Source organism: Coturnix japonica, chromosome 18, assembly GCF_001577835.2.
Source record: "Coturnix japonica isolate 7356 chromosome 18, Coturnix japonica 2.1, whole genome shotgun sequence".
Taxonomy (NCBI): domain Eukaryota; kingdom Metazoa; phylum Chordata; class Aves; order Galliformes; family Phasianidae; genus Coturnix; species Coturnix japonica.
Window position 1 is genome coordinate 7,325,534 of NC_029533.1, and position 12,999 is coordinate 7,338,532.

A 12,999-nucleotide genomic window follows, 5' to 3' on the forward strand; every position below is an offset into this window, starting at 1 on the left:
TTCAGCTCCTGATGTTGCGGGAGGAGTTTGCCTGTTCCTGAAGGCGAGAGAAGATGTAGGCTTGTTGACAAGAGCTCTGAAATTTAGCTGCCAGCACCAGCTGTGAGATAGTGTTGTTTGTGCTTTGGGAAATAAGCAGTAACCTAATTCTGCCCTGGCTGTTTCCACATTTGTGACAGCAGGATATTCAAACATCTAATTGGAAACAGTTGAGTGGAAAGACTTGAGTATGGGGGATGGATGTATTTTGATAGGCTAAAGCTTTATTTCTCAAGAGACAGAAATTCTAACAATTAGAAATGCTTACAAGTAAATAGATGCTCCAATACCTGAAATACTCTTCCTTTCAGTGTTGTAACACTAAAATTATGGGATGTATTTAATGTGTTATGAAATAATTTGCCTTTAATAAAAATAGCTGAGACACTGATGTAACTTTGGTTTTAAAATACCTGTCTGAACTTAATATATGAAAAAATCTTTGGCTCATATTCCCAGTACAGAAGGAATTAGACTGCTCCTGAGCTGCTTTCATGCTTTGACTACAAAGCACCCTGAAAACTTGAAGTCAACATCTGAACCTAAACGTAGCTTTAAAAGTATTCTCTAAGTTCACATGCTAAATCTCTCCCTAAAATAACATTTTGAAACTAGCAAATGTGAAATCTTAGCGTTTGAGGAAGTTTGCATAATCACATTTGCTATCTTTCACTGGTTGTTCAATTAATTCCTTAAATTTAATGACCTTCCTACTCTCAGGACATGATGATCAATAGTTTCACAACATGATCTTGACCTGCATGTTCTGTTCATATAGCTGCCATACTTCATGAATGAGCTAACACTGACTGAGCTTGACATGGGGATAGCTGTGCCGAAGATCCTTCAAGCCTTCAAACCCTCTATTGATTACAGAGGTAAAATACATGTTTCTTCTTCCGTATTCGCCAGATTTGTGCCCTTGTATCTTTGTAGAACTGTGTTTTTGATCTGTTGCTCTTGCAGGTGTTTCAGTTTAGGGAAGGCACACATTCATTCTGCCAAGGTTCTGAGAGATCTCTGTAACATCAGGCTTAGTATAAACATAATTGTGTAGATACAGAAATTAATGAAATGTGAGCATGTCTTTCCTCTGGGAAAAATTATAGATTCAATTTCATTACAGAACTAAACTGAAATTAGCATACAAGAGAGATGCATCTGCCACTTTGTTGTGGACTACAGAGAACAATGCGCATCTCATCAGGAAAGAACTGATTCTGTAAAATAGAAAATAGATTTGGCTCTCTAGAAGTTGCTCAGCTTTGAAAGCAGTGATTCAGAAAACACAATTATAATAACTCAGAAAACAAAAGTTATAGTGTTGCTTTGAAAAAAAAAAAAAAGATGCTGTATTTAAAGAGCTACTTCTTGTCTTTCTTCTAAGGTGTGTAATCAGAGCAGTCTTTCATTTGAAATTGTTTTTGAGTTTATTATGGGTTTCATAGTCTGCTCTCGGTCCATCCAATCCTTTACTTACTGTGTTGTTACACTGAGTTGGTGATATGTTAAGAGAATTATCTGACTTGAGGTGGAACAGTTTCTAATTGGTCTGAAGGGAAAGATTTCCTTGGAGGGCCTGATGTGGTACAACTATGGGTTACATGACAAACAACTTGTAAACTGCTCTTCCAACTTTTATATGAAGATATAAAGACTAAGTCATTTCTGGATGGTGCTGAACCAGTGAGCCAGTAGTGAGATGTAGGAATTTAATGAATTGATAAATACTACTTAAGAATATTAGAGACCTCTGGGGAGGCTGTAAATTATGGGCCAGAAACAAGCCAAAACTTCAGCAAATCTCTGTGGTATATTTAGAACAACAAACATAGAGCAAAGTTGGAACAGATTACTGGGTTATTTGTTGTTGCCTTTTTACCAATTTGATCGTCAGTGCTTAAAGTTGCAAATTCATTCTGCTTCAATTTGACAATATTTTAATATTGTGAATAGTCTTAAGATTTAAGATTTTTCTTGTATGTGTTACTGATTTAATGAAACACTTGTTAGAATTCACAGATATACCTGGGATGAGCTTAAGTGCTTTGCAGTATCGTTCTGTCTCTTCAAGACCTCCATTCCTCTCACTGCTCCTAAGGGTCAGAATTTGGATCACAAGATCACGTAGATCCAACAAGCTCTATTTGAAGATGTACTGAACTGTAGCTTTGATGTCTGGCTCTCTTCCTTCAGTGCTTTTTGCTAGTTCTGATCAACTGTTAACATCAGACTTGCAAGAATAGAATATACTTGAGCATTTATTAGAAAATAAAGAACGCTCTATCAGTAACATAAAAAAAGTGCTGCTCAAAGCACTGCTTAAAGGCATGAGGAGGTCAGCAAACTCTAACCTTTTGCTTATTAAAGTGAGAACAGAACAGACACTGGGGTGTTGTTAAAATCTCTTGAACATTTAAACAAAAATAAATTAAAAAGAACAAACCCAAACAACCCAAAGCTGCTTGGGAGCAAACAGTGTGGATCGTACGGATCGTATCCAAATGCTTTTGTTTGCTGGCTTCTCGCCTGAGACCTGCAGCTCTGGGAAAGCCTTATCTCTGCAGCTTGTTGTTCTCACAGCTTCTTAGTGCTGAGCTTTATAAAAGAACCTGTTTGAAAAGAGCAAATTGTTTTATTGGCATGAGAAACCAGCTGTTTTGGGGAGAAAAATAAAAACTTAATAGACAGAATAAGCTCATATCTCCTCTGCCAGAGATGCAGAGGGCTCTCGAGGTAGATCAAAGATGTATGTTCAGTATTTTGTACAGAGGAAAACTGAGAATCTTGATTGAAATAAATTGGAAGTCAACAAAGCTGTATTAAATTCCTTAGTGTACCAGGCTTTGTTTGGGTAGATGTGGTTGTTTTGTTCTGTTCTTTATGAGGTTATCTGAGTGAAACAGATTTAAACATTTTTTGGATTCCTTTCTCTCTGTTCTAATAACTCCAGTTATGACCAAGGACTGCTGTTCTCAGTCATGAGATGGGGTTTAGGAGACTGAATATTTCTGGTTCTATTAAACACTCACAGCAGCAGCAAGAACTCCTTCAGTTTATTGCTCTGCTAAACTGTGATGAGCAAACATTTATTGTAGAATTGTAATCCTGTGTAATTTTTCACGTTGTTGAATGACACGTGAACTCAGAGTTGTTGAGTTTCTAAGAGTTTGCATTGAGCAATTATGGAAATAACCTGCTTTGTTTATGTCCTTTTAATAACAAAAACACTTCAAAGACTTCTTTGACTGTCTTGAGACTATCAGTCATTTGTGGTTACTTTTTACAAGGCATTAAATATCAGACAGAGATGTGTTTTTTTTTTTTTTTCCTTATCCATACTTTTCTATCAGTGCTTGATAACAAAGGAAAGATTGGAAAGTAACTAAATGTATAAGCAGATGTTATTAGGGAAGAAACTCTTGTTTCTGTTAACACTGTTCTGTTTCAGTGACATTTCTGTCAAGGCTATCTGAATAAATGCTTAGATACTGGTAAGGCACGCTGTGTGCAGCTGCAGTGTCTAGAAAAGAAATATTTGTCATCTGTGCTTAGTAGCATCTGAATTCTGATCTCTGGCTGGCAAATAACCAGCAGCTTTTTCACTCAGTGGGACTGCAGGTGTCATTTGGGAGGTGGGATGTAATGTTGCAGTTATTCCTTAAGACGATTTTTTGGGTGATTTTGTGAGTGGTCTGCCCAGACAATAGGATTGACCTTAACCCTACACATCTAGGATTGTTCTCAGTAATGACCTGCGAGTCACAAGAAGTCTGACAGTTGAGTTACTGAGAGAACATTTTCATACTTCTTCAATAAGCCATTGTTGAAAGCAAAGCCAAACAACATGTTGTGTAACAAAAGACGTTGTTCTGGGATTTCAGCTTCGTGTGGAGGGTGTAATACAAAGGGGTGTCCTGATTGCAGTTTGGCTTGGAGCAGTACTGCAGATAGTATTTGAAGTGAATCCCTGATTGTAATTCTGTTTTCTTTATCTTGATTCAGATCTCTTAAGCGGTTTAGGTGTGTGCAAATCACATCACGCTCCTTTTATAGGTCATTAGCTGTACTGGACTGATCTGTCTTTCTCCTTGCCTTTGATGCATATTTTAACCTTTAGCTTCCTCTATTCACATTAAGCTTATAAAACAACTTGCTGTGATAAGTATTTAATTAATTCTGAATTAATAATAAAATCAGTTGACAAAAAAGCATTTTTCCTCTTTGGGTAAAATGTGATGAGTAGATTTGTTTTTTTTCAATTTTCAAGTTTCCTCTTGGCATTAAAATGAAATTGCTATTTCTAAAGTACGGCCTGTTGTTAATTTTTTAGGGCTTTGGATTGATTTGGAAATGTCTTACAACGGATCTTTTCTGATGACTCTGGAGACCAAGATGAACTTGACCAAACTTGGTAAAGAGCCTCTTGGTGAAGCTCTGAAGGTTGGGGAGATTGGCAAGGAAGGGTAAGATATTGCAGTGATGGTGCAACTTGACATTTCCTGGTGAAAAAGTTGAAATTTCTTTGTGCATAAGCAACTCAGACTCTGTAACAGATTGAAAGGAGTTGGAGGGTGGTGTGTGTGTGTGAGTGTAGAGCTTCTTGTCTTTCAGTGTAACTTTGATGTTGGATTACACTATTGATAATTGTCTTATTAGGCAGCTTCTATAGCAGAGTCATATTTTTAACATATCAGTAGGGCTTAAAAATGTTGTGTGATTAAAAATTGACTTAATTTGGTGTCCTAGCCAGTAAGGATGTCAAAGACTTGCTGGTACTACTTAAAACTACTATTGTAAAGTGTGTAGCAGTTAATATTGAAGTCTTATTCAATACCTTTATTGCATTATGAGAAATAATCACAGCCATTCTTCAGTCACCCTTTTCCTCAATTTTCCACTTTCTATTTACCTGTTACAATCTTTCAAAAGATCCCTTTATGTCCATCAAAACAGTGGATTTAAAGAAGGAAATGTCTGTTCAAGTGGAATTCTTGTTTTTGTCCTCATCTCTACAGAATCTTCGTAGCATATTTTCTGTATCTGTCCCTAATAGGGAACACATAGATTTCATAGTTAAAAATGACCATTTTCTGAGTGAGCGATAGGCCTACAGCAAAGCAAATGTAAATGTCTGTAGCTAAGCAACCAATTGCTTTAAGGTGGAACCACTGACTAATGCTGTATTGCACGTTTCATGCTCCCTCTACTGATTCAAATGCTCAGGGCCAAATATGTCAACTTTACCAGAAAAGAAGTCATGTTTGAATGAGATTTCTTTTTTCCCCCTTGGCTACAATGGATATTATTTGAAAACAGAAACAATAACAAAAAAAAAAAACCAACAAAACCACCAACAACAAAATACCCTCAAAGACTGAGGCATAGAAAAGTTTCTCATCTGTGCTCTCTGCTGTGTTAGTTCTTTTTACTGGCTTTTTAATGATCAGTTGACATTTGTTATGATAAACCAAACTGTTCTGGATGGGTTTGCATCTTATACTGCCTGTGAATCCCACTTGTCGCTTGCTTGTGCTTTTAGGTTTGAAATAAAGTGTGCTGCAATGAAGTTTAATCATTCTATCATGCATGTGCTCTCAGGAAAATGCAGGATGTCACAAAGAAACAGGAGAGGAGATTTAATTGCTAACTTTATGAAATGGATACAGTAGCAGGTTCTAACAAACCTAAGAGTAGGCAAGTACAGGCAGGCTAACACAGAGTTAATGCAGTTTCATACCTTGTAAGTCCTTTCTTGCTTTGGTGTACCATGTGGTGTACCAGCAGGTATATGGGCTCCTAGAGGCACTTTAGAGGATCCTGCACCCAGGCAAATAAAAGTGCCTTTTTTGTAAGAGTGGTATCACACGGACAGGAAAGGGAAGTTGTGTCACACCCAGGTATAAAATACATAATTTGAATCTGACCTAAAAACATGAGAAATAGCTCCAGTGTTACTATGTGAGCCTGTGACAGGACCCCCCCCCTTTTTCCTTCCCAAATCCTCAGGGAGGTGGTTCAGTTCGCTGTGCTGTTTCTCTTTTGCAGATCCAAATGCATCTCAGGATAAGAAGAGTTTTATTCCATTCCAGTAGCCTAGGCAGCACATTCTGCTCTGTAGAGAGGTCATGGGATTGCTGCTCTCGTTCTTAAGTAGGCAGTGAGAAAGGAGCGCTGAGCACTGGTGAGCTGCATTTGATCTGTCCTTTTACATTAGGACTTCATGCAGTAAGTAACAGTTTGTTCTGTGCAGAGAATAGCAGACAGCAGCCCTGTGTGAGGTCATTAAATGTTTCAAGTCTCCTAGAGTATGCAAAAAAAACCCAAAACCAAACGAACACACCAAAAAATGCCCCCAAATAGAACAAAAACAACAAAGCACAGCAATAACTTGTATTCTGAACAGGTTATTTGAATGCTGAGCATAGTCCCTGGGGTCAAAAACGTGCTTTTGCAGCTTGTGTAACAGTTTCAAGCTCTTGCATTAGGTGGAGATCTGTGGATACTGTATCCACTGTATCCTTCCTGGATATTAATCCGTTTAAAAGATTTGAATTTGTGTGATTGTGCGCATAAATTCTTCCGTAGCTGAAGCCCAGGAATTAGTTGCTACCAAGTGATATTTTGTACCCTAGGAGCAGAACTTCTTTATTACTCCTACTTTACTTCTTCCCTCTTCTCAATGTGATATTGATGGCCTTATTTCATCTTAATTCTATTCAAGAAATGGAAACAAACATACAAACAAAAAAATAAATCCACCTTAAATGAATAATAATGGATTAAGAAAGATGTGATTGGGTTGTGCTCTGCATGTGATACTGTTGCTTATAGAGTGTGTCTGCATTGCCAGAGCTGTGTGTGTGTGAGCAGACAAAATGGAACTGCTGAGCTTGGGTTGTCAGTGCTGTGACGATGAGGTACGTGTGTGTGAGCACCTCAGGTAACGCCTGAGAGATTCTGGGATTCATTTGGTGGACATTGGCATGGGAAGCTGGAGCCCTAGGTTTGCTTTTTGTGAGAGACAGAGTTACGTGCTCTCACCTTTCAGTTTATGAACATCTGTCAGTTTAAAGACAAACAACCACCAAAAAACCCACAGCCTGCCTGACCTACAAACTGCTCACCTTTTGTACAAAGGCACAAGTAGCAGAAGAAATGTTTCCAAATGTATTTAAATCATTTCAAAACATATAATTTGAATATGTAGAATAGATGTTTCCCTGACATCTTTTATTATTATTATTATTATTATTATTGTTATTGTTATTATATTTTTTTAATGCAGGATTATATTTTGCTGGAAAAAACGTTTTTTCTCTTTTGAAGCTGGTTAAGGCACTCTGGTTTCAGAGCATTTTACATTTTTAAATAGAGTATATGGAAAGAAAGTACTTCAGAATCTCGGAGTATACACAATGGCAATCAGAGCTGAGCATGATGAATAGCTATTTAAGAACATTGGGTTTGACCTGGAAATTGCATTCTTTCAGTTTCAGGCCAAGGGCGTATTGTCTTGCAGACAGTGATGAGGAATCCTCCAGTGCTGGGTCATCAGAAGAGGACGATGCTCCTGAATTGGCAGGAGAGAAGCAGGTGACTCCTGGAGCAGAAGGGTGAGCTGTCTTTGTAGTGTTTCTTGTGAATCCTTTTATTCCTCCTGCTCCGTTTCCAGATGTTTTACTGTAACTATTATCGTGGTCCAGTCCCATAGTGTTCACTGTGATAGAGGATGTCAGAGTGAGTGTATCCAAGCAGTGAAACAAACAAAACTCAACCATTTCTAGAGTAAAGAGCAGCAGTCAAGCTGTGTACATCACAAATAAAAGCTGCTCTTGCCACGTGTTTCATCCTTCTGGGAGCACTGTTCACAATTCAGCACTTCTGCAGTATAAGCTGCGTGCTGTACTGTCTGATACCTCCTGATTCCTTCACTACTTGAATACAGAGAGAGCCAGGTCTTTGGTTCAGAGATTCTATGGGAAACTTCCCCGGCCTGTCCCGCTTGGAAGCAGAGTCTGGAACAGAATTTTGTTCATTATCTTGAAACACTGTTTGTATACAGCGTTATATCCATACTGATCCTGCTGATGCCTTGTTTCCAGTGTCTTTTCTTGAAGAAGATATCAAATAATTGTTGTTCAAGCCAGACTTTCTTGTTCCCTCCCCCTTCCCTTCTTGAATAGCTTTGAGTATCTTCAGCTATGCAATGCTGCCCTCTAATGCTGCACAAGAATTCTAAAGAAAATTTCCTCAAGTTGGTTTTGCCACGTCATCCCTTGATTTGGTCGCTGTTCTGATTTTTTTTCCTCTTCTTATGTGTGATTTAAATAATGCCTGCAGTGAAAAACCAGGAACATGTCTGAAATGTCTCAGATAACCACATTTCCTCTGTCCGAATGCATCTCACTGATCTTTACAGTGAATATACAGAGGTTCCATGATGTATTCAGGAAGTGCCAAGAGGTTTTCTCTGAGTTTTGCTCATAAAACATTTTGAAAAACTGCATAATGAATGACTGGGATAATTTCCTTGATCCATTTCATGGCTTTAAAAAATGCATACATCATATGAAGAGCTCCATATCAAAATGCAATGAAGGAGAACAAAAAACATTAAGTTTGATGTTGAAGGAATTTCTTTACAGCTTTCAGAAACCTGTATTATGACTGCTATAGGACCTGGTGAGGGTGTAACCACTCTCTAGTCAGCTGGAGGACTGTGATTGTATTTTAGTTTTACTTTTTTTGCAGGGCAAGGCTTTAGCAAGGCTCTCTGTGCTACACAAGAGCCACAGTCAGGTATAACATGATATGGGAGAATACTACATATGATACTCTTACTACTAGGGTGTGTTTCTGAAATGTGATAGGTGTGAGAAAAGACACTCAGTCCTTAAGGCATCTGTTCTAAAAAAAAACTAGGTTGCTGCGTGGCATTGCCAGGAAAAGTAGCAGGAATGGTTAACCATGTTTGGAATATTGTTGTGCACGCTGCCAAAATTGCCCTCCCTTTTTTCCAGCACCTTCATACTCTATTGATTTCATAGGAAATCCCTTGGACTACCTTGGTGTAATTTTTTGTTTTCTATCTGAAGATACGTTGGAGGACATCGGACAAGTAAGATCATGAGAATTGTGGATAAAATCACCAAGTCAAAATACTTTCAAAAAGCAACAGAGACAGAATTTATCAAGAAGAAAATTGAAGAAGTCTCAAATACTCCACTGCTGCTAACAGTTGAAGTACAGGAGTGCAGAGGAACACTAGTAATTAACATTCCACCTCCACCTACTGACAGAATATGGTAAGAGGAACTTAACTGCAAGATCTAATGTTTTACGTGTGTGCTACTTAAATGTAAAACACAGCTGAAATGGGTTCTGGAAGATGTACGGTACCAGCTAGTATGAATTGCTATTAGGAGAACACTGTGTATTTAACACACTGAAATGTGTTTTGTTGGAGTGTTGGTAATAAAACTTGTTCTGTGTACTGTCTCAAGGTATGGCTTTCGAAGACCTCCCTACCTGGAGTTAAAAGCTCGGCCAAAACTTGGTGAGAGAGAAGTCACTCTGGTTCATGTAACTGAGTGGATAGAGAGGAAACTGGAGCAAGAGTTTCAGGTGTGTTTCCTTAACATTTTTGTTTCGTTAATTATAGTTTTGGTGGGTTCTTTTCCTATGTTCCCCATTTTGTTCATGACATTCTGTTCAGTGGAATGAGCCTTAAAAATTCATCTGACTTCTGCAATAGTCCTAAGATCCTGTATAGACCTGGATGGAAATCTGGTTAACGCTTGTCAGAATTATTTTAATCTAAACATGACGTTTCTGTGAAATAGATGGTGTGTCAGAATTTGTGGTATTTAAACAAAAGCATGGTGCTGGTTCTTAGATGATGGAGGGTCAGACTGTTTAAAATTAGGAACACCTGAGGCAGTAAGGTCTCCCTTTACTTGTTTTGCTTGAAAACAAAATACTACATTTCAAGTGGCATATGAAGTGTAACTTCATTTAATTGCATCTCTTTCACAGAAAATCTTTGTCATGCCAAACATGGATGATGTTTATATTCCTTTAATGCACTCAGCCATGGATCCCCGCTCCTCTACATACTCACCTAAAGATCTGGTCACGGAGGCCCCCGATCAGCCATGACGTGAAGACTTGCAGTTTACAGTATTATAAAGGTTATTCTCATGGTTTTATAAACTGTGCTGTAGTTCTCATCATCAATTTGTGCCACTGTCCCCCTCCCCAAGTTCTGCCTATAACCATAACCTTTGTGCTCACTTGCCTGGTTATTGTTCCTGTGTAGTTCAGCGACATGGTTTCATTCCATTAAGCAACTGATTTGTTTTTGTACTGGCTACCATCAGGATTTTAACTTGGAGACTGAGATGACCTGTTCTTCAGGGGAGGGAGGGAGGGAGAACCTAACTAGAATAGATCAAGGAGCTTGTTGACACAGCTTGTTTTCACGCTATGTTGGTGTGCGTTAACACACTGAGAGGGTGTTTGGCAGCAAAGAGACTGCGTGCCAAATGGAAAAAAAAAATCCTAAATAAGGAATGAATTTATAAAAACTGGAAGAATATTTTTCTTTCTCAGGCAGTTGGAGGTGTAGAATGAACTGTTTTATGTTCCTTCACTTCTGCAGTCGATAGCTTGTGTCAAGCAATCAAAATATGAAATGCTTTCAGGATAAAAGAATGTAAATTGGATGTATAGGTAATATTGTGATTCAGTGTGGTATGTACATGTTACTTTTTTCATATAGGACTTGTGCTTTTTTTTGGGAAGCAACTAGCCATAAAACACAGTTATCAGTGAGGGTGGGACTGTCATATTTTTGTAAATGAGGAGAAAAAAGTTGGTAAAGCCATGAGACCAAACTATAGCAAGCAGCCTTATAGTGAGGTACAATCACCTTGATTCATGATTAATTCTGAATGTTTATAAAGACATGAGCACACACGTGAAATGTTTAATACTGCACATTACCAGAAGTACTTAGTTACCCTACTGTGTATAGGAGCCTCCTGCTATGATGAAACAGTTTTTTCTTATAGGAGAATTTGTTGCTGTGACTCTTTTCCATTGCACTGTGTTTACATGCAAAGCATGGGACCAAATTCTCACATTACAGCTGTGTAAATGCAGATATCAGCCTCTTGATGTTTGGGAAACAGCTGTAATGGAAAGATTTGACCCCTGTGCATTGATTGTTCTTTTGGACTCTGAAATAGGAATTCAAGCTGATCGTGATATAAAAGACTGTTTCTGCTACTTAATGGCCAAAACTAAATGGGGGTATGGGAAACTGCCTCGTATTTCTATCTAGTATGATGACTCAAGAGTAAACGTATGCAGTAAATTTGGTATTTGAACACTACATATCCACTACTTAACACACACAATGTTTTTCTGATACTCATTGTTGCCAACAGTTGATGGATGTCAGAAAATGTTTTAGTTTACAGAGGGTGAGTCCCAGCTCCCCTTTTATAACATGATTTTCTTTTTTTTTTTTTTCTTTTTTTTTTTTATTAGAAGTAATTTTTAAAAGAACTTTTTTGTACTTTGTGTTGTCACATTTTATGTAAATCGAAATTTCCATGTGTAACTCGATGATTTACCATCTTTAAATGAAGCTATTATATTGAAGGTTTTTTAAACAGCACCTTGCCTGAAACATAAAAGAAAAACTAGCATTTAATATATTTAAAATTAATTCTATATTTGAACACCTATTTTGGTTACCTTTAATTGAAATATTAGTAGGTTATATTTGTTACCTGAACTCCTCCTCGACCATTCCAGGCTGTGTATATTCTGGGTTCTGCTCTGATTACGTAGGCACTATCTGCCTCTCATGAAGTCTGCATGTCTTGTACGCAGGTCTTTTATATGATTTAATTTTTATGTGCAATAATTAAAGTCAAAAAGGACTAGATGCACTAATGTGTAAACAGATTTAGATTATTATACGAGATTGTCATATTGCACTTCATAAACTGTGGGTAACTACAGTCTGCTTGCTTTGTTTTATTAAATAAATTTATCTCGTCATTTATTCGGTTAATTTCCCCACGCTGCTGCTTGCCACCTCCTGCTGCAAGCTGCTCCAAAGGTCATTGGAAGGCAATTCACTGCAATGAGATGTTTTGTATACACCTAAGCTGGGTATCCCAGTAGGATAACACAGCGTATGATTGGAGGGTCCACTCACCCTGAGCCTGTCCTGACTTTACAAGAGGATAAAACAAAAGCTTGTGGAGCAGCTCAGCACAGCAGCACTGTGTCCTTCCCACCTTTCTCCCTGTTGTCAGCATTTGCACTAAGCCCGGACCTTTCCAATGTTGTGCTGCAGAAAACCCTGCCATGATGATGACCAGTCACAGAGCAGTGATACCTGCTGTAGTAATGGTGGTGAAGCATCACCCTGCAGCCTTCCACATCACCCATGGCTCCAGCCTTACTGCCCGTAGGGCATCACGCTGGTCCAGGCCTGGGTCCCCTGGTCCCTCCTCCCCCTCCCCATAGCAGCCCATAGCTCCTATGGAACGGCAGCCTGGGGGACACCGGGTTACTTCATCCGCGTTAGAACTCAACACCCGCCCGCAGTCATCGTCACACAGCACTGCCAGAAAGGCCGCGCCGCCTCCTCGCGCCTCCTTATATAGCTCCCATTGCGTCACAGCCCGCCCTCGCTCTTCTCGACCAATAGGATTTAGAGCTCAGGGCACGCGCTGAGGGGGGTGAGCGCCCAATGAGATTCAAACCCGTGGTCACGTGCGGAGCCGTTGGCGCTGAGGTGATGGTCGCGCTGCGCCACATGGCGGCGGAGGAGGGAGGAGCTGCGGGAGGTAACGCGGTGTGAGCCGGGGTGATGTGATGTGATGTGCGGTGTGAGCCGCGTGGGGGCGGGCGGGGGAGCAGAGCGCTGCGATGGGA

At 39.2% G+C, this 12,999-nt stretch overlaps 1 protein-coding gene across 9 annotated transcripts in view; it reads left to right on the forward strand.

The window, feature by feature from the left end:
* TEX2 (testis expressed 2) overlaps positions 1-12,118 on the forward strand; it is a 39,932-nt gene extending 27,814 nt beyond the window's left edge. For 7 of the 9 annotated variants that reach the window (XM_015879539.2, XM_032448214.1, XM_015879538.2 and 4 more), the window contains 6 exons: positions 818-917; positions 4,373-4,505; positions 7,533-7,655; positions 9,138-9,347; positions 9,546-9,666; positions 10,078-10,255. In XM_015879539.2, coding sequence (XP_015735025.1) covers positions 818-917; positions 4,373-4,505; positions 7,533-7,655; positions 9,138-9,347; positions 9,546-9,666; positions 10,078-10,200 — 810 coding nt within the window. In that variant the 3' untranslated portion in view covers positions 10,201-10,255. Of the gene's footprint in view, positions 1-817; positions 918-4,372; positions 4,506-6,087; positions 6,224-7,532; positions 7,656-9,137; positions 9,348-9,545; positions 9,667-10,077 lie in introns of those variants that run through there. The other 2 variants (XM_015879536.2, XR_001558753.2) reach the window with 2 other exon arrangements.
* The last annotated feature ends 881 nt before the right edge of the window (positions 12,119-12,999 follow it).